Source organism: Ylistrum balloti, unplaced genomic scaffold (genome assembly GCF_031769215.1).
Source record: "Ylistrum balloti isolate Yb309-2 unplaced genomic scaffold, AGI_CSIRO_Ybal_v1 Utg370206, whole genome shotgun sequence".
NCBI classification, from domain to species: Eukaryota; Metazoa; Mollusca; class Bivalvia; order Pectinida; family Pectinidae; genus Ylistrum; species Ylistrum balloti.
This window is the reverse complement of record NW_026782178.1, coordinates 818418-841158: the sequence shown is the minus strand read 5'-3', so window position 1 is coordinate 841158 and position 22741 is coordinate 818418. Positions and strand designations below refer to the sequence as shown.

Sequence of the window (22741 nt, the reverse complement as noted above, 5' to 3'; positions counted from 1 at the left end):
ATCAATATACGGCTGTGAACTATACTGGACCAAAAATTTAGAATGAAGCGCACTCAGGAAAAAAAGAAGATTGTTGAATGTTTGACAATATCTTCGTAGAGTTTGGTGGAAAGGATCAGGAACAAAATCTGTTAACAATTCAGCTTTGTGGTAATCAGATGATGATTTGACTTTAGAATGGCTTTCAAAGCATAACCGTGCTTTCATTTACTTTTACATAGATTACAGACCGGTAACCTCTGGTTCAAATATCAACTGCTATTTGTTTTCCAAGGTTGACTTGGTAAACAATTCTTTGTTGATATACATACAATGTAGTCCAATGTTTTATCGATGTTGAGAGGGAACCAAGGGCTTGTCATTGAGGCGATATTGTTTGGTTTGTTTATATATATAATAAGATCAAGGCTAACTACCCATCCCAGTTTTATAAACAAAACACAGCGAATAATGAATAAGACCACTTGATTAATCTTTCATACGTGTCTTATTGTCAATAAAGGTAGTAATTTGTTTCTGATGTTCTATTTAGGTCTCTTTATAGACGATACCTTTACAAACGCGTACGAGACATGGCTTACGTTATTAAAGAGCTTGAAAACGTTGATTATACGTTTGCACCACGTGTTGTGTGACGAATGGTTTCGTCGTGTGATATACTGGACTCTCCCAATGGGTTTGAGGCTGAGCAGAATGTGATGAGAAGAGTTGCTGTATGAAAGGGCACTGAAGAAGACATTCCATAAACGTTCCAATAGTAAATACCTTATCCTAGATAAGGGAAATCTCAATAAGACTACCACCCGAGTATTAAAACACTATATAACGAGGTGGTCAGATCCACCTAAGGACTGCACAGGAGCAGAAGCTTATGTAGTGGTACCCCAAAACACGTTACACCTGTTTTATATTCATACACATTGAACAACTGAATTGCCGAGCTGTAAAAGTCGAGAAAACAAAATATTAACATGCTGGGAACACTAAACTTTATGGAATTACAGAAAAAAGACACAGTTTTGTTCAAGATTGTTCTTACCAAATGAATGGAGAAATATGCCACATTTGTGTCATCCAGCTCTTTTGATTTTCTTACATCCTTCATGGTTAAAAAGATGGCAAAAAATGAAACTTAGAAGGAAATATCGGGTATAAGGAGATAAAACTATAGGAAGATTTAAAGCCCAAATATACGCAACTTCCACCGAAAATACGAAGAGAACAATATCTACTTATATCGATAGAATTAACTTATCTGAGAAATACTCAGGAAGATATAGTGTGTTGGTATTGAAACAAAATCTGTTGATGTTCACATTGTAAACTTGTCTCCATTTACAATTTTTGCCGAACCAAAGTATTTTCTCTTTGATGTATTTATTTTCATTTTTACCTTTTCTTCATTGCTCTGATATTTTTCCTGTGATGCGGTTTACACGTTTTCTCAATGTCCTCCGTCGCTCTAATATTTTCTCTTTTCACATCATCTCTTAACTCTACACATGGATAGATTTTTTGAAAAGATTTTTCATGTGTAATTACTCTACATATTTTATTTTAATTGTGCACAGGAACATCAATTCTTTGTAAAGTCAAAATTCATGATTTAAAGTCCATGTAAAGAAGTTGCATAACTCAATGCCACGTACGCCTGACCTGGTGCAAAAACGTACCCACACAAACAGCTTTGTCAGTTTGAGCCATGATCAAGTATTTGAAATTTCCCTTTCTGCCTTGGAAATGTATAAAACTACGTATACAACACAAGCACATACGGCGATAATAAACTTGATACCCATGTTTGCATTCAAACAACGGAGTAAATGGTGATTGCACTAATTTGTCCAAGCTTCACTTGCATCTCTCTTAAACACCACATTTGTCTTTTTCGTAATGGTATTACCTGCCTGCTCACAAATGCTTTGTTGTCAAACTGAGATAATTGAACATATTTTCTATCGTTCCATTTTCATTTTATTTTCATCCTATGTGCTCCTAAATTGAGTTCAAGATTGCCTTTTGCCGTTACATACATTTCCATCATTCAAGAATTTCATGCATTTCTGCTTCCCTTTCCGCCTGCGTTTTACAAGTAACATATTTGTCAACAAAGTAAATTACATCAGCACCATCATTTTTGTCTAAATGAGGGGCATTATCAACCACAATAAACTACGAGTATGTGATGTTCCTCGACTCTGTATAAACAGTCAATGATGTTACTAATAAGCTCTGATTTAGACATCTTGCATCCTCCGTCAAATTTGTTGAATAAATGTTAAAGACATGTATCCAGTGGCATAGCGTGTAGTGCATTACCAACGCCATCATCAAGAGTCTCTGTGTTTTGTACCGAATCATTTTGTTCATAATCTCCATCATGAAGTGTCTCTGCGTTTTATATCCAGTCCATTTGTGTAACATCACTCTCTTCTATTGTGTGTTCCCGAACTTCCTCTAATATCGCATTGCGTATCACTTGATTTTTTCCCTTAATAACTTTTGAAAACTTGATAATTACAACACTTTTTTTCTGAATTTTAACTCTATTTTTAAGTAATGTATCTCACTCTAAAGTATGAAAAGATGCCATTCATTTGTGTGTCTTTGTACAATTTTTAAGATAGCAGGTGGTAGACACTGCTTGTGAACTGAAGTCAAGGTTTGTCGTTATCTTCTTGTCACCTTTCATTTCATTCCAATCATGGCACGGTTCAGAAAATACACATGTACTTGACACTTCCCTAAAGTTCTCTAATGTATGAAAATTACTAGATTTATCTAATTCCAGATTTCGACTTTTCATTTGATCACTTGTTTCGCTCAACTGTATCTCACTTGAGTATCTTAAGTACAATCTTTTTGTGATCACCCAACTCCTATTTTCTCTTTGATGTATTTATTTTCATTTTTACCTTTTCTTCATTGCTCTGATATTTTTCCTGTGATGCGGTTTACACGTTTTCTCAATGTCCTCCGTCGCTCTAATATTTTCTCTTTTCACATCATCTCTTAACTCTACACATGGATAGATTTTTTGAAAAGATTTTTCATGTGTAATTACTCTACATATTTTATTTTAATTGTGCACAGGAACATCAATTCTTTGTAAAGTTTAATTTTAGAAATGAAGAATAAAAGCAAAAAAATGAATTTGTTGTTGCACTACTTTTTCGGTACAGGTGTCAGAATATGTGTAACAAGAAATAGTTCATTTCCATATAGTATTCTCATAATTTTCCGAAATAACAGACTTTCTCTATCATTTTCGTGACAACCTTCTGTCTTCATTACAACGTAAGGGTATGATACATAGATATTAAGAATAAAATTCGTGTGAAAATGCTTTTCATTTTTTTCTTTTATAACAAATTTATTAGATGTCAACAAAAGCACGTATGTATACAATATATGTCTTCATGCAAGAGGGCTCTCACTCACCGCACATATACAAATTGTACACGTACACAAAGACTTCATTTCATGTAACGAGCTTTAAACTGCAAAGCAACAAAAAAATGAAAAGGTTCAAAAATCTTTTATTTGATCAGTTTCTTATATTAAACCCTTTTTAAAGACCTGAAGTTTTGATAGATAAATTTTCAAGGATACTTTTTATTTTAAAAAAGGAGATTTCTGTGCTTTATTTTTTGCAATATTCACCTTACCAGGAAGTTTTTTTAAAGATCAAGAAACAGCTGAAAGTTTTTAATTTCGGGTCCTTAAACTCAAAAATTCACGGATTGAAAATTTGTGGTGATTATTCATGCAATGTTTAGTTGAAATCTTCCCAAGACTTCCAGAGTTATACTCGAGAGAAATATTTAAATATAAAAAAAGACAAAAGTCCTAGATATTTCGTTGGAATTCATTTTAGATCGAAAATAATTACAAATGAATAATATAAATAAGAGAACAAACAACTAAACAAACAAAAAAAGGGAAAAATTGTAGATAGTAAAGTTTTTTTCATTCCTTTATTATTTTAATGTATATATTTATTTTTTCAAATGGATGAAACTGCAGTGTTGGTATACTTGCACAAATAACACTTTCGAAGGCCACATTATTTTAAGCTGACCTATATCTATTTAAAGTCCCAAAACACGCATCATTTGACAAATATACGAGCTGAATAAAATTTCTGAGAAAATTTCCACTTGATAATAATGAAAACTTAATATTAAAGCATACTTAAGCAGAATATTTAATAAGAAACACTTTGAGGGATATAAAACCAAATAAAAACTAGAAATTGTTGGCCAACAAAACGGGCTTTTTCACATATATTCAATCTTTGACCTTATTTTTCTCCTTCTTCCAAAAAACAATGCATTATCATGATCAGGCTGTGGTTGGGTGGCACAGTTGTAACAGACTTGACTTTCACCTAGCCGTCCGGGGTTCGATTATCAAAAGGGATAGGGGTTTCCTCCCACAGTTTACAACAATTGTGATTTTTATAAGTTGAAATAATGGAGTTTCCATATGTAAATAATTCATGCACATACAATCATACAATATGAAGGCAGACAAAGAAGAAAACGAAAAGATAACGCAAAACGTGACATTATCTCGCGCCCCGTCGTTTAAAAGAAAGACACAAATCATATGTATTTATAGAAAAAAGTTAAAACACTGGAAAACACATGATGTAAAACATAAGCGCTTTCAGATATTTTACATATTTACATAGATACGGATTGTGACGTCATGAATACCGTTCAATAGTGACGTCATGTTTTTATTTATTTTATTTAAATATGTAAATATCTGAAGAAGAAATGAAAGCGCTTATGTTTTACATCATGTGTTTTCCAGTGTTTTAATTTTTTTCTATATTTACTGGGCACGGAAAATTCACCACATTTTCAATATAAATATATGTTAATATCACAACAAGTTTAATTTCTATTTGTAATCTTTAATTGTTCCAAACAAAGTACATGTATCGAAACTGAGAACTTCTCCTAGAGCACTAGCTTGATGCTTGTACAAAGTTTTGAGTAACGGATAATTACCTTAATCGGTTTAAGAGAACTTGTCGAAAAAATAAACTGAACTTTGTTATTTGGTCTATCTGTTTCCATGGTAACAGAAAAAGTATATAAATAGTGAACTTCCCCCATGATAGCAAGAGATACTACTAGCTTAATAAGTGTAAACGTTTTGATCAGTTATCTTGAATGGTTTCAGAGCATTGATTCAGGAAAACATGAATTTGTGATGAGGTTGATCTGTTTCAATGGTAACAGTAAGTGTATTAATAAAGTCTTTGGTAATATATATAGACTGTAAAAATTGGTAAAAAGTCTTCAAATTAAATATACTAGAATTTGCCTTTCAGAATTACAATGATTGCAGAGAGGACTATCTATCGTTTAAACTTTTAAAAATAAATGAGTTTGTAGTCAAAATATGGCGAAAGACAATATAGTTTTAGTATGATTTGTAAAGGCGATGCTTATATGTTAAACCAGTTTTCATTAATAAAATCAAAATGTTCTTGCTCACCGTTTTCTTGTCTCTTTGCTATTGAGAGTTTTCTTTCCGTTAATTAACAAATTATGAAATACTTCAGAACCTTCAGTTTTTTTTAGCAATGTTGACTTTTTAGTGTAATAAACATTTGATTTTTCCTTTTTTTTGTTTTAGTTATTCCCCTTTTGTTTAAAAATCATTTATATCAATGAAAACATTTAATACATTTGATTATGTTATGATACTATATCCTGGAGTTTGAAAGGTTATAAGCTGTATATTTTCATAAAAAAACCCATTTTTTATGATTACACAGAAGAATACAGTACACTATTATGGTAGCTGGCCTTACCAAATTTGAACCAGAGAGGCTGGGAAATGAGATGTAAAAATTTCAAAGCTGAAACAATGACATGGGTACCATTCATGTCTTAATCCAAATTATTGCAAGCACGTGTTAATCATTAAAAACACATTTTCCTATCATGGTAACTGGTTTGTAAGTCTCAATAAGTTTACAATTAGATATTACTAAGTCGAGTTATAGGTCAGAAAGATACATGTATACAAAGTCATTTGAATATATATATTAAAGACAGCTGATATAGTTTTGTAGGCAAGCAAAACTATGCACAACATACAACTAGTCAATGATGTTGAAAACCTGTTGTGTTTAGTAACTGCAAAACACACCTGAATTAAGGTATTTTTCAGACCACTGAAATACATCAGCAAATATCATCTTTGTGCCAGTATCATTGGACCAGGAGTTGTCACTTGTAAGGAAACCCTGTTATCTCCTTACGCTACTGCGAAACAAGCACATTCTCCCTGTGGCCGGTGTACTTCCTGCACCCACTGAACGGAAAGAACTTGATATTGCACGGCAGTGCCACTTGTTTTAACAAATCAGGGAATTTTCTACAGCAGATGTTGCTAAAGGCACAGTTTGTCCAAACCCATGCAAGTCTAAACCATAAATAGTTTCTAAAAACATGAGTAAGAACAACATTGATGTGTCCAAGGGAGAAAATAGGATGCAGTTGCTGTTTAACTGGTATGAAACTTAACTTTGACGTGGAACATATTAAGTGTAAATAAAATTTCCTGTTAATTTGCAATGATAAATTTCATGATGTTGTTCAAATGGTTGCTGATTTCAAAACGACCTATCTCAATTTTTTTATCCCACGACTTTCAATTATTTGGAATTATAATCAACACATTATAAGGTGTGAAATCAGTTATTGCATTATTTTTCATCACTTGGGACTGATTACAACCCTACAGTAGTTTGGGTCAGGCACTTTCTGACAAAGCACAGGATCACTACTCACCAAGTGGCCACTTGAATCACATACTCTCTTACACAATACAATATATACTGCACAACGCAAACAGACACTTTTCGCAAAATATCTCGACCAGCATACGCTATAAATAGAACAGGCACCCGCTTCGACTGCACAGGTAAAGTGGCTAGAAATAAGCTGCCTCATCTGGACAACAGTATATGTAAATACATACAAGTAAACAACACAGACAAAAGAAATATAGTCATTCACTCATAGATACAATAACAAAGTGTAACTTCGCACAGTTACAATAACTTTTGATTTTCTTTTTTTAAACGAAGACTAGGAAAACCCAATCCATCCAGGATGGAAATAATCCACATAGTCTTTGCTGAACTGTTTCCGCAGTGCCGATCCTTCTTTAGCCGGCCATTTGTAGAAAGTGACTTCCCCACCGGTCAACCAAGCTGACCACCAGCTAAACGTACCGACAGTGCTAATCATGTGATCACACGAACCAAGAATAGCCATATCTATCTCAGGAGAATTTCCCTCCACATATTCCGAACGGATTCCTTTCGGCATATAAGCTTTTGACCATTTAACATCATTAGAACAAATTATATATATGATGTTTTTGAGTCGCTTCGCCTGAAAATAGTCGACAGATTTTTGGAGGTAACTTTCACTGGCTACCCTATATCCAAACTTGTGATTGACTAAATCCCCGCGTCTTATATGAACACCTACCAAAGTCACATTAAAACGAGATGCAAAACTATATTTCTTTAACACTGAATCAATTACTTTATTTTTCGTTTCCGTAATTTTATCATGAAACACGAATTGTTTGCGAAGAGACGCAGACGCGTTGTAGAAATATTTCCATGACTGTAGATATGCTCCTACTCTATAATTGTTTTTTGATGTAAAGGCAGTCATTCTTTCATCATATCCACAGTTCAATTTTTCTCCCCTACCGACGAATGTTTTGCAAATATTAGTGTAGTTTTCCGTCTGGTCAATGTCCAGTTTGAAAACCTTTGTCAAATAGGCTGTTTTATCAATGGCTACAGACATTCTTTTCTGGGCAGCTAGCCCATACGAAGTCGCGAACTGGAACATTTGATTACCAAGGCCTCCCATTAAAATGGCACACACACTATAATTGGCGGATTTCAGAGGAACGATATCTGAAGGCGGTTTCTGAGTTGGCATGACGTCACTATATGAGTTGGACGTGGTATCCATTTGAACTGCATTGGTAATCTTGGTCGTATTCGCTCCTCGTAATATAATCAGAGTCGTGTTAGCTCTTGATGTGATTGCCCTGTTTATCACATTTTTAGTGGAATGCTTCGGCAAGTTGTTGTTTACATCTGTATTGTTTCCTTGTAAAACAGTCGTAAATAAGTAAGATTTTGACGAGCTATTCTGGACTTCGTCTAGAAATGTTTTTACAGTTGGTGATCTGAAAGAAAGAGATATTGTGTTGTTTACTTTGAAAAGTCTCAAACGCCAACTGCTTTTCTCATCGCTGTTTTCCACTGTTATCGGAATCAAGCGAACAGCAAGGAACCACATACATGCACTGCATACCAAAAAGAACACAAACCCTGAAACAAAAACAAAACGTTTAATCGGAGGTAGGAACTTAATAATCAAAGCAAACACAAGGATAAATGTCAATCGACACTTAAATACGATCTGTTTGTTCATATTCATGTTGATGATTAAACGTACCTTATACCAAAAACACATGATATACCTTTATGCATCTGAGATATGATCTACTACCTTATGATATTTGTAAACACGCGTTTCGGGAGATGGAAGATTGTACAAAATACACACAAGTGAATGTTACCTTTTAATATGAATTTAAATAAGATACTAAAGAGTCAAATAAAGAATTAAAACTGGTGAAGATCAGGTAAAAAATATTATAGCAGTCCTGATTTTATCGGTTCTCATTGGCATGTCTGGCAGTTTCGCTAATGTTAACATGCCTCTCCTATGAGAACGTGACATGACTCATTTAGATTTTTTTTTTAAAAAAGACGCGAGAGCTTTATTAACCAACATTGTAAGAGAGATACTCGTCATTTTGGGACAATCACCGACCATGCAGGGATGGTACTTTTGTATTGAGATAATTATATGGGGCTCAAATACTCACATCGCAGAAGATTCTGACGTAATAGTTTCTGTCTGTTTATCATCATCATCATCATCGGATCTTCAATAAGAAAAAAACTTTATATAAACTATATATCACATGATCAAGTCAACTATATATACATTACCGGCATTGCCGGATGCTTTACCAATACACGCTGATTGCGAACTCCCCTTCTGATCTCGACGACATTGTACAGTGACCATCATCCATTGACGACATATAGAATATACCGCCCACTTAGGGCATTGCTTAATAACCACTGACGACATTATATAATAACCAATAACACCATATAGTACTCATGATATTGTGTAACATCCCATGGCGACATTATATGATATCACTTCTTAGTAAAGAACAAGTCATTGTACACAATAGTAGTTTTGACCATGTTACTGTAGTATTGTGGAATTAATATTAATATAACCAACATATTTATGAAACTACCACTGCATTAAATCTGCTGGTTAATAAAGAACAACTAACGAAAGGTAACTTATACAAATGTTGAAATATGCGTTTACGGAGACGTGTTCCGTGTCTTCAAATATAAGTTGTAGTTTGACGATGGCAAAGACAGATAAAAGTTGCTGGTCAAAGTTTTTAGCAATCTATTATATACAGAAGGTATTATTAAAAACACTAATCACACATACTACCGAAAAATACGTATGTGTTCAGACTATGTTTACCTGACACTGAATTCACGCTACGCCAAATTTGGCCAAGTCATGTGGACACACTCCCATTTAAATCCATCCGCGAGGAAACAGCGGATGTAGGCAGTACGGCTCATTCCATGAACACCAACTCTGGAAAATTGAAAGGAAGTTGTTAATGTAAGAAATCCTTTGAAGCTTAGTCATAGCCTGTTTCAACTATCTATATAGTAATGTCACCTGTTTTTGTAGACATGATGTTACAGTCAATGATAATACACAAAACGACAGACATCAGGTAATTACTAAAACATAAATAGCAAACCATTAAGTCTAACACGAAACAGTCGATGCATGATTCCGAAGCTGTGATGTTGAAATGGCGTGGGACATCAGATTGATATTTGAAGTCTGATAACGAGTCATTCAGGGTGGTCGGTGGTTATCGACGTTGACGTATCTGTTCGTCCGGGGTTGAATAGTGTCTCCTGTCATTCACATTCTGTGTGATTTTAAGCTGAGAATGATGATGTAGATGTTGGGGTGCGTATGCAGTATTCTTCTTTCCGGTTTTCTGTGCAAAGTTACCAGATGGTTTATTTTCCGTTGTCCCTCTGTTAAGAAGTGGTTCTAGTTTGGACTGTCTCCTCCTACCTATTGTTATATGACGTAGTCTGTGAACGGCAGCAAAGGAGGCAGTATATCAGCATTTTTAACGGTTTGGAACCAGACGCCTTCCGAGCACTTCAGCGACAAGTAGTTTGACGTCGTTGTTCTGATTTATGTTTGTGTGTGTGGAAAGTGTCACCCCGTTGTCTCGGGGTTTGTAGAGTTCCTCGTTGAAGATGAAAGGTAAGGGTCCGATAAATTCTCGGCAGTGGTTGGTGATCCGATACATTGGCAGTTTTGCGACAACACTGGCCGGGTTTGTGGCGTGGTTCCGAAGTCTGTTGGTATGCTGTCTACTGTCGAGAGGGAACATCTCTATAATATATATCATAACGTTCCGTTCCCTTTTTCTGTTGAATTTAATATTGATCTGAACGTTAGCCACCTTGTAGTTGATGCATCAAAGCTCACAAAAACGGACAGTATTATCAAACTGAAGTCACACAAATTAACTCACAAAAAACCTCACCAGCATCCGTCAAGTACAGGTTTAATTACATATGACAATGAGTATAAGTGAATTCACATAAATCTCAAAATACAGGTTCGGCTAATATACAAATATACATATGTCACAATGATTATATGATATCTTCTACAAATCTAAAAAATTAGGCTTGCCTTATATACATGTATGTCTGTCTTTAAAAATTTTCACAGTATGGAAATAAATTTAACTAAAAATGACAATTTCAGAATTCAAAGTTTTTTTTGATTCTGAAAACTTGTTCATGAAAGAATTGATTATAGGTATGCATGTACATTCACGTTATCAGAAGTTAATTGATATGTATGACTTACGTGTCCTATATCAGATCAAAGCACGAGATTATATGTAGATTGGTGTTTAAATCCACTAGTGTAGTACTCCATACAATCATCAATGCACATACTTAACTACAGCTGCTTTCACACACTACCTAATACAGCCAGTTATATAAATAAAGTATTTACGTATGCAGGTAAATAGATGTGTTACCTGTAACTGACAGATTTTTTCATTATCTTCCAGATTTGTTCATAATAAATCTAACATTTACTCTATTGCAGTTTGGTATATGAAAATTCCATTAAGAATGACGACTCTGGATTATATATGGACATACAGTTCCGATCAGAATCAGTGAAATTGGCCGTTTTGTTCTCAGGTAAATGTCGTGGCACTCACCTGAATCTATACCTTGCTATACCTCGGCTCCTAGTGTACAAAAACTAAGCACACGACAAGAAATTTCGGTAATACTTGTACAAATAACACAAAGGCCGACGAATTTTTTCCCCATGAGCTGTGGTACGCACTGAAGCGGATCGTAATGGCTCCTATATCAATACAGCTACATACCTTGTCCCCGGTGTACCTCAACCGTATACCAACCTGTTCAAAAACTAGACTATACACAGGACGCGAATACATTCTGAATAAGTTCTGTAATTATACGAGGAAGTCTCTGCGTATTCAGATATCGCCATTGAATCAAACTGCTTAATGCTTCTACCTGCTCGGTTTAGTTTGGCCCTCAAACGTTCATTATGTCCAGTTCAACATCTGATCTGCCCAAGTCTTTTCATGTGGGATTTACCTGTGTCCGGAAAAATCGCCACATAGAGCCACTCGTTACTATTACTAGCGTTCAATTATTTTCCAAATGCAGCTAAATAAACGAAAGCGTGTATTCATCCTACGGGTAAAATCAGTAATAGTTATTGTCTACTATTTCTCAAGCATTTCCATATGTATATCATAAGAAGTATGCGCTTTACCCTGATAGAGTACCTATTCCAGTTCAACGCCTTAGTAGGTTTAAAAACGTGCACTCAGAGTCAGCATGTCTAAATATGGAACATGTTTTTACTGTACTACAATTTGGGTATCTGAGATAGAATGATACAAATTCATCGAAATAAAATAATCATTTTCCAATTTTATTGTTGTCACATTTGGGTCGAATCAGGCGGTTATACGCCAACCTCTTTTTCTGCAGGATCCATTCGAAATGCGCAAATCCATTCGGTTGTGCAACGGGTATGTTTCTAGCCACTTTTGGCATTTTAAAACTTAACCATAAAAGAACCTTTTATTGCACGATGAAGTAAAAACATCCGTATCAATGCAGCATTTGTACTTACTATATCCAAAGAACACACTCTATATCTAAGATAATTAGAAATCACAAGTACGTTGTGCTGTGCATATCAATATTTGCATGCTTTATACTTTGTCTAAAATGTAACGTAACATCAACCGGTGTAGACGACACAAGCGAATATGATTGGTGTGATGACAAGTGTAGATTGTAGTAAGAAAGAATAAGTAAGGTAAATTAGAGTACGGACAACTATTGCAGATGACTGGTATATGATTACTAGTGTAGACAACAGTACGGAAGGCTAGTGTAGATGACTGGTGTAGACAACAGTACGGAAGACTAGTGTAGATGACTGGTGTAGACAACAGTACGGAAGGCTAGTGTAGATGACTGGTGTAGACAACAGTACGGAAGACTTGTGTAGATGACTGGTGTAAACAACAGTAAGGAAGGCTAGTGTAGATGACTGGTGTAAACAACAGTACGGAAGGCTAGTGTAGATGACTGGTGTAGACAACAGTACGGAAGACTAGTGTAGATGACTGGTGTAGACAACAGTACGGAAGGCTAGTGTAGATGACTGGTGTAGACAACAGTACGGAAGGCTAGTGTAGATGACTGGTGTAGACAACAGTACGGAATACTGGTGTAGATGACTGGTGTAGACAACAATACGGAAGGCTAGTGTAGATGACTGGTGTAAACAACAGTACGGAAGGCTAGTGTAGATGACTGGTGTAGACAACAGTACGGAAGACTTGTGTAGATGACTGGTGTAAACAACAGCACCGAAGGCTAGTGTAGATGACTGGTGTAGACAACAGTACGGAAGACTAGTGTAGATGACTGGTGTAGACAACAGTACGGAAGGCTAGTGTAGATGACTGGTGTAGACAACAGTACGGAAGACTTGTGTAGATGACTGGTGTAAACAACAGTAAGGAAGGCTAGTGTAGATGACTGGTGTAAACAACAGTACGGAAGGCTAGTGTAGATGACTGGTGTAGACAACAGTACGGAAGACTGGTGTAGATGACTGGTGTAGACAACAGTACGGAAGGCTAGTGTAGATGACTGGTGTAGACAACAGTACGGAAGTCTTGTGTAGATGACTGGTGTAGACAACATTACGGAAGGCTAGTGTAGATGACTGGTGTAGACAACAGTACGGAAGGCTAGTGTAGATGACTGGTGTAGACAACAGTACGTAGTGTAGATGACTGGTGTAGACAACAGTACGGAATACTGGTGTAGATGACTGGTGTAGACAACAGTACGGAATACTGGTGTAGATGACTGGTGTAGACAACAGTACGGAAGACTAGTGTAGATGACTGGTGTAAACAACAGTACGGAATACTGGTGTAGATGACTGGTGTAAACAACAGCACCGAAGGCTAGTGTAGATGACTGGTGTAGACAACAGTACGGAAGACTAGTGTAGATGACTGGTGTAGACAACAGTAAGGAAGGCTAGTGTAGATGACTGGTGTAGACAACAGTACGGAAGACTAGTGTAGATGACTGGTGTAGACAACAGTACGGAAGACTACTGTAGATGACTGGTGTAGACAACAGTAAGGAAGGCTAGTGTAGATGACTGGTGTAAACAACAGTACGGAAGGCTAGTGTAGATGACTGGTGTAGACAACAGTACGGAAGACTAGTGTAGATGACTGGTGTAGACAACAGTACGGAAGGCTAGTGTAGATGACTGGTGTAGACAACAGTACGGAAGGCTAGTGTAGATGACTGGTGTAGACAACAGTACGGAAGACTAGTGTAGATGACTGGTGTAGACAACAGTACGGAAGACTAGTGTAGATGACTGGTGTAGACAACAGTAAGGAAGGCTAGTGTAGATGACTGGTGTAGACAACAGTACGGAAGGCTAGTGTAGATGACTGGTGTAGACAACAGTACGGAATACTGGTGTAGATGACTGGTGTAGACAACAGTACGGAATACTGGTGTAGATGACTGGTGTAGACAACAGTACGGAATACTGGTGTAGATGACTGGTGTAGACAACAGTACGGAAGACTAGTGTAGATGACTGGTGTAGACAACAGTACGGAATACTGGTGTAGATGACTGGTGTAAACAACAGTACGGAAGGCTAGTGTAGATGACTGGTGTAGACAAAAATACGGAAGACTAGTGTAGATGACTGGTGTAGACAACAGTACGGAAGACTACTGTAGATGACTGGTGTAGACAACAGTAAGGAAGGCTAGTGTAGATGACTGGTGTAGACAACTGTACGGAAGACTAGTGTAGATGACTGGTGTAGACAACAGTACGGAAGGCTAGTGTAGATGACTGGTGTAGACAACAGTACGGAAGACTAGTGTAGATGACTGGTGTAGACAACTGTACGGAAGACTAGTGTAGATGACTGGTGTAGACAACAGTACGGAAGGCTAGTGTAGATGACTGGTGTAGACAACAGTACGGAAGACTAGTGTAGATGACTGGTGTAGACAACAGTAAGGAAGGCTAGTGTAGATGACTGGTGTAGACAACAGTACGGAAGACTAGTGTAGATGACTGGTGTAGACAACAGTAAGGAAGGCTAGTGTAGATGACTGGTGTAGACAACAGTACGGAAGGCTAGTGTAGATGACTGGTGTAAACAACAGTACGGAAGGCTAGTGTAGATGACTGGTGTAGACAAAAATACGGAAGACTAGTGTAGATGAAGTTGGGCATGTTTTATGCGTGATAGGATGTTGATTCCATTGTTGTTAACCTTGTTCTCACATCGGTCAATGGCATGACTACACTAAACTTACCAGTGCTCGAAAGTGAGCAGTGCTCAAACACTTATCTTATTTTTGGTTTTTATCGCACAGAACGAACGACTCGTCCACTCATGATGCATGATACCTATGGAATGTAGACACTTTTTTACCTTTAATAAGTTCTCAAACAAGGGCGTAATAGTTGTACCAATAGGTTATTATCAATATCCTAAGCGGCATCCTTTATTGTAACGTCATCATCTGAAAGCCCCATTTATAATAAACCAGCCTCGACTCCACCTTGTATTTACCTGCATGAAAGAATAAACAGCTAAGTTTACGCGAGGTGTTCGCCATCCAGCTGTTTTAAAGCTGTGGCGTTAAACCTCCTGCCGAAAACGAAACAACTACATATTCTAAGATTACACGACAGTTTTGCCTGGATGGAAGCGCGTGAGAAGTCTTACTGTGTGAGGAAACCGGAGCATCTGGGGAAAGCCCACGTGGTCTTTTCACGTCCTTTCCGGTAATCGAACCCCGGACGTCTTGATGAAATGGGAATTCGTTACCACTGCGCCACTGAACCGCCTATCCACCACACCAGCCAACAAGCAGGTACCGTGTGTGTAGAGATAAACGTTTCATTCATCGATAATATTATAAAACATATACCTGGTACCTCTGAACATAGAGCGAAAACGAAAATAAAACACCACATTGAGCTAAATGCATATTGGGAATGGTTGAATCATGTGTTGTACAGGTGTCTTGGTACCCCACAACCCTAATTCCACCATGCTGACAGCCTTCAGATTTTAACTATAGTTAGTAAAGCTGAAACTGGTATTGATTTAGGATTGATTAGCACACCTTTTCTATTATACTACCAACGCAATCCTTTGCTCTAGATGTTATATAGCCGAAAGTGGACCAACGTAACGGTGAATCAGCACATTTTCACAATGTCAATGTATAGTTTGGACTAATAACAGCTTAATAGACCCGTTTCACATTCTAACTTCGTATTATCCCCCTTTGAAAAACTTCTCCGGTTAAAAACTGAAAACGAGGCGCGAGGTGTTGACAACCCGTTTGACAGCTCTTATCCAACAGTACCCTGAGTTGACGTTGTACATCTTAAAGCCGTTAAGTGGATAGCATGGATGCTAACACCTTGCATTTTACCCAGGTATTTCCACGACCCCTTTCGACTTCAACCGAGGAAACATTTCCTTCAATAAAATAGGTGTACGACTGGAGTTTTTTGTAACACGAACCCTTCATTTCGACGTTGTCTAACTTTTGTGTCCTCACAACTAAAAAGTCATAAAGTTGATGAAAATTACACTCACATAGTCTTCTCAAATCATCGGACACCACACGACCTTTAACAGATGCGTAAAGCATGTCATAAGTGATGTCCTTCGAACTTCTGAAATCGGCAAACGGGTCGTGGCCATCTTTTTCAGTATTCACCCATATTGGCACATCAAATAAACGGGACTTCAGAGAGAGATACATCTTGCAACCAGCATTTCCTTATTACCCTTTAACCTTTCACGATGCTCTTCGATATGTCTTTAAAAACCACAACGCTCAATATACCGATGTCTTTGTAACAGATGTCATTTTTCATCTCAATGCCTCCGCTAGGAATCGAACCCGGGACCCCTGACTTACTAGTCTGACGCTCAACCAGTCGAGCTAAAGAGAAGTTCTCTCTAGCAACGTAGTATATTGCGGCTAGTATTTTACCAGGGTTACATCTTCTATATCAATATCGCGCATATTTACATTTGAGGCCATGTTGAAAGGGAAGTTTTGACACTCTGCGCCTCGTTTTCGAATGGAACTCTCCTTACTCGGGGTTCAAAAAGTCAAATAGTCGGGATCGTGAAACTCGACAATTATCGGGATTTTCTTATACTGTGTCTCGGCCTTGTGTTTTCCCGTCACTTCGGAGGAAGCTCTATCCTGTCCACAGTACAGTACCGAGGATACGTGCATATATTGAATATAGCCGTCAAAACGACCATGTTGTGGTGTATTCTATTTCCTTTTGCGGTATGAATTTACGACGTCTTTGATACTAGTCGGCAATAAACCAGAGGACGCTTATCCTTCTGGAACATGCGGTCTTGTTCTCCCTGTATTTTTTCATGGGTTTCAGTGTACATTTTTCTTCTGTTCGTAATTTAAATTAGGCATATGCATTTTGTTATATACTACATGCTAATTTTATTTTACCTTTTGTTTAAATGTAATGATTTAAAAACCTTACTAATCAATATGTCTATTATTGTAATATTCATGGTTTCATGAATATGTTGCATATATTTATGTGATTTGTTTTAAGTAAGAATCTATTTAAATTCCAAACTTTTGCATTTTCTTCAAAATTGTCAAAATATGATACACAGTTGGCGTATTTTTTTCTGCAAATGCTAATACTGTTGTTACTTATATCGAAAGGAATATATATTGATGTATGCGAATGAAGGATTAAATGTGGGATTTCAATCACAGCCAATATTCATTCTTATTTTGCAAATACAGTGCGACTTTAAGTATACTTGACAATTTCCACGAACTAGCTTGGGTAAATTCTTAGATTTGTTTTTAAATACTTTTTTTTATTATTATTTTCCCATGGAATGGCATTTTTGTTTATAAAATTCCGCAATGAACATGGAAAAGATACAAGTTAGAGCCATTTTATTGAAGAAAATTACACAACGTCAGTTTTGGAGCTTTCAGCAAGAACTAATCTATCTTTTACCAATATAGCTTCTGAATATTTGCACAATCTCTTAACTTTGGAATCATTACGTCCCCAGGAATGAAAGACAGATGTGGCAACCAACCGTTTCACTTGCTTTTATTGTATTGCTTGGTTCTCTGGTTTTATGTATCATAATCTATTGATAGGAATTAACTTACTGATTTAGTCTAACCTTTAATTTGCATAACGTTGTATGTATTGATAACTTGCAGCATAGTTTCTAACCCTTTGTTTGTAATAAATATCTTCACATAATATTTTTCTTAATCAACCTTGTTGTCTTGTAATTTACACTATAATAGTGTATATCATGTCGATTTTTAATAATTTGCTATACTAGCATATATGTATACTAAACTTATTGTGGTTGTATATACGCTACGCTACACGGATTCATACAGTTTGCAAACAATTTTTTTCATATCCCTATGAAACTACAAAAAAAAATGACACCAACGCTTATAATTAATTTTAAATCCATCGAGTTTAAAATAAAACGTAAAAGGAAATTTTAAACGAATTTAATAGTGGCACTTTATATATGCGCAATAACCATGAACTGAATATGCAAATGAGCGCGTGCGTGTCAGCTGATCGGATCAGCGGGAAGACGTCGGCCATCTTTCATAGCTCACCCAAGCGAGGAATACTGGATGGAAAAGTTCATTGTTTTACTTAAAACTGTTTTTGGCAGAAGTTAAACACGCAGTTCCGGCGAAGAGGAGGCGTGTTTTTTTTTTTTTTTTCATAGAGGTATGAATTTTTTTAGAACAATCAGATTGCAGCATTTTGTATGAAGAAAAAAAGAAAAATTAATTATTTTATATTTCAGTAAAATGTCTTATAACTAACACTGTCCAACGGTTTTTGACGACAGCGTTTACCACCCGGTTGTTTTCTACAAAATCATCCACTCCCAAAACAAACACTGTTATCGCGTTTATCATAGCTTTGTTTGAATAAGCTTAGTACGATGATTTTATGACAAGGTCAAAGTTTGCACATTTAGAGGCTTGTGTTGTGAGTCGGATACTTGCAGAGTACCCATTTTCTTGCTTTCAGAATGATTTACGCCACAAATTGGAAATACAGAACAAATAGTGACTTTAAAGTCATATCATATACATCAAGGGCCGATATCTATGTAAGCAAAACTGTCTTGCATATAAACTATTTTCAATCGTACATAAAACAAGCCAGTTTACGCATTTGGTGAATTGACATTGTATATTCCTTATATTAAAGACCATATTGATAATTCATAAATTCTCGTTTAGAAAAGTTACATCTTGACATCATGTTGACATAATATTTACGGAATCTTTCGGTTTTTCCCAGGTCTTTCATGTTACCTAGGACGACAAAAAGCCAGATATGACATTGATACTTAAACGCGAGTAGTTCGAAAAATCTTTCCACGATTCAAAATCTATATATAAATATAGCAATACCAATTTGATTAAAAATAAGTAATTTAGATAAATAAATCAATCAATCAAAATATTTTCAAGAAGGTAGAAAAATTATAGTTTATGAAAAAGATGGTGCAGAAACATGTTATTGACGCGTGTTTTAGCATTTGTTCAGTTCACTCAACATATAAACCATTTGGACATTTTTAATCTAAAAGATGAAGAATCAAGAGTAGGCCTATATATTGTATTGCCATTGATGGTACTATAACATGAAAATGTTAAAAGAAAAAATAACATTAGCTGGAAAATTGTACAAAAGACACACAAGTGAATAGCAACTTTCCGTAATATTCAAGTGAATTTAAACGTAGCAAACAGATAACGGCAACCTCGGGGACTTAATGTCCACCAGCAGTGTCTACCACATACAAACCTCGGGGACTTAATGTCCACCAGCAGTGTCTACCACATACAAACCTCGGGGACTTAATGTCCACCAGCAGTGTCTACCACATACAAACTTTAAGATTGTACAGAAGGCACACAAGTAAATAGCACCTTTTTCATAGTTTAGATTGAGATACAGTAGAGCCAAACAATGAATTAAACTGCATTATACAGCTGTTTCATCCTTCTAGGACTCGTCAGTGATACCAACGGCCTAAAATTTGAAGCGTTGGCAGCACCTATGCCGACATTACGGAAGACAGTCCGAAAAAATAATTTGCTACCAAATAGAACACGTCATATAGTTGTAATGAATGGGAAACCCACTTTTATGTCAGATTAGTGTAGGTAGAAGTGTCCAAGGTATGAGAAATCGACCAGCGCCTGTGTAGGAGGTTATCTCTGTATCTAAACAAACTAGGGTCAAACATTTATTTCTTATTATATAAAATGTGAATATTTTTTTATAATTTCGAAAGAAAACACGCTTGTTTCATTCAAACCTTTTTACCCACGGTGTTTGTAACAAATCCCATGGGAAAAAGGTTTTATTTGAAAAATATGTTAGAAGAGATGTCATTTTCCCCGCAGAAATAGAAATTTGTCGTCTGTCAACAGATGGACACAATCATTCTAATTGCAGAATAGCGAAATACATACCTGTGTGCCATGGAAAAAATCCTATCAGTTAGAATATCCTTGTTATCATAACGTTCCAAAGTTAACTATTCAAGGTTGGTCGGCTTTTGATGGAGTGTAGGCTAACTGCATATATCTGAATTTCGGTGCACAGGTAATGTAGGGTTACCTGTGGTCCCACGTGTACATCTGTAACCTATATCCTTTGTTAGAAACAGAAATATTGATTGTAATTGCAGATTAGCCAAATGCCTACCTGTGGGACACTGAAAGAATTTCTTTGCAGTATTACTTCACCTTTCCAGTACTTTCCTCTCAGCTTTGTAACTGCTAAATTCGTGAGATTTGTAGCTGGTTTTAATCTGTGTACGACACACTTTAAAACAACAAATAAATCGTTTATCAAATGCAAGTTACCTGTAGGACTGTCTAGTTGTTGGTTTCTTTTCTGTTGTTGGGTTTTTGTGATTGCAGTTCCAGGAACTTTCCCTAATCACGCATATCATGTTTTAAATTAATTAATCAGATGCACGGTTCAGAAAGTGCACATGCACTTGACATAATTTTGAAATCATCCAGTTTTGAAAATGATAGAATTCAACAAATCATTTGGGTAAGTGCATCTTCTCTGTTATATTTTGGCATTTATTTCTATTAATTTGATTTACCAGTAGTTAACGCCCCTAGTATCACCGACGAGTCTCAGATGCATATATTAATTATTTGACGATGACGTTTCTAATTTTTAAGTTGTTTTGAAAGGTTTGCGTTCTTTTGTATTTATTGTATTGTGTGTTGGTATATATGTCAATATTATCAGTCTGATTGTGATAATTTAAAGTGAAATTGCGATATTTAAAACAAAAAACAGCATTTTGAATAAAAGGAGAGCTTTCCAAAATGGCCTAAAAGCAAAATTAGCAATTGTTTCTCTGCTTATGGTTTTTTAGTGGATTCTACAGTGGAAAAATCCATTTAATTCCAACAATGTGTTTTGAAAAAAAATCAACAAATGGGTAAACATTTCTGATTTTAATTCTGCATGAAAAAATATATCAAACCGTACACATGTTAGTATCATGTCATATATTATATATGCCAAACTAGAAAGTTTAGTTTGGAGTAGAATCTACCATTTTGTGTAAAAATGATATGCTTTGGAGACAACATCACATAAATCCATTACCAATACATGATGCCTGATAGCTTTGGTGATTTTGGCATCATTGCCGCTACCAGAAAATGGTTTCATCGTGTCCAGATTGTAGTGACCAGACAGAGCTATGCTTATGAAACTTGAATATTTGATACTTTTTTTTTTTTTTTTGTTCTGGAAGATTTTCTTTTGTGAAGTGCTAATGGCCAAGAAACATCCATACAACTGTTTGAGGTTTTGTTGTTTGATTTTGACATGTTAAATAATGTTGGGCACTACTTCAATCATGTGCCGTCTTTAGTTTGACCTACAACAGCATTGCATGTTCTTTGTTTCGAGTATCGAGCATGGAAGAACTGTGTGAGGGAATGGTAAAACTGTTCAGGCTTTACTATTCTTTTCTCTATTCTATCGTTAGACCTTCTTTTTTCCGTTTTGATTTTCCTCTCGGCATTACTACATTTAGGCCTTAGTGTTTTGAGTCACTATGTGAAGAAATCTGTGGGTTCTGCCCCAAATCTGACACACTGTAAATCTTTCCTGTTAGTAGTAAGATATAGGTATGCCCACTGTCAGTTACTTGTTGGGTAAATAATCTGTGTTTAGGCCTTGTGTACCACTTATCTGTCTGTTGTGTAAATAGGTTGCACTTTATAAACAAGATCACGTTCAATACTACTGTGAAATGGACAATCACAGTGTGTGAAATGGACAATCACAGTGTGTGAAATGGACAATCACTGTGGAAATTTATTCAAACATCAGTTTTTATATACTTGCCTCTATGGTCAATGGGAGACAACCTCGTAAATTTTAAGTATGATTGGCGTGATGTAGTAATCTAGTACCTAAAAACAACGAAAGGGGCGTAATTTACTGCTGAGAGCCACCTGTTAAGTAAGCACAATACATTCAAGTTTCCTGTTACTAATATGTACTTACAAGTTTAGTCGTGTTTCTGTTCCCGTTATTGTCTACTCTCAGAAAACGGATGTACTGCCTGCTTACTTCCTCCTGCTGAAAAACTAAACAAGTCACCAAGTCTATTTTTACTGGTGCGTCTTATTTACATACCTTGAAACAACTAAGTCAATAAAACAGAAAATAAGACAGATTTGATGATAAATATACCTTGATATCACCCATTATGTTAGAACACACACACCCTCATCCCGACCCTCATGC

The 22741-nt window shown here is 36.2% G+C and overlaps 1 protein-coding gene across 1 annotated transcript; it reads right to left on the bottom strand.

The window, feature by feature from the left end:
* Nucleotides 1-7118: 7118 nt before the first annotated feature.
* LOC132551554 (galactoside alpha-(1,2)-fucosyltransferase 2-like) lies at nucleotides 7119-16638 on the bottom strand. Its single transcript, XM_060215706.1, has 2 exons — nucleotides 16470-16638; nucleotides 7119-8392 (listed from the first exon to the last, which is right to left on the bottom strand). Exons 1-2 carry the CDS (start codon nucleotides 16636-16638, stop codon nucleotides 7119-7121), a joined length of 1443 nt encoding a protein of 480 aa, XP_060071689.1.
* Nucleotides 16639-22741: the final 6103 nt, after the last annotated feature.

Excerpts from the sequence above, each read along its gene's own strand:
- LOC132551554 (XM_060215706.1), bottom strand. The coding sequence starts at position 16,638 with ATGTATCTCTCTCTGAAGTCCCGTTTATTTGATGTGCCAATATGGGTG. Across the intron at positions 8,393-16,469 it reads CGATGATTTGAGAAGACTAT|GGTTTGTGTTCTTTTTGGTA; the intron begins GTGAGTGTAATT and ends TTTTTGTTTCAG.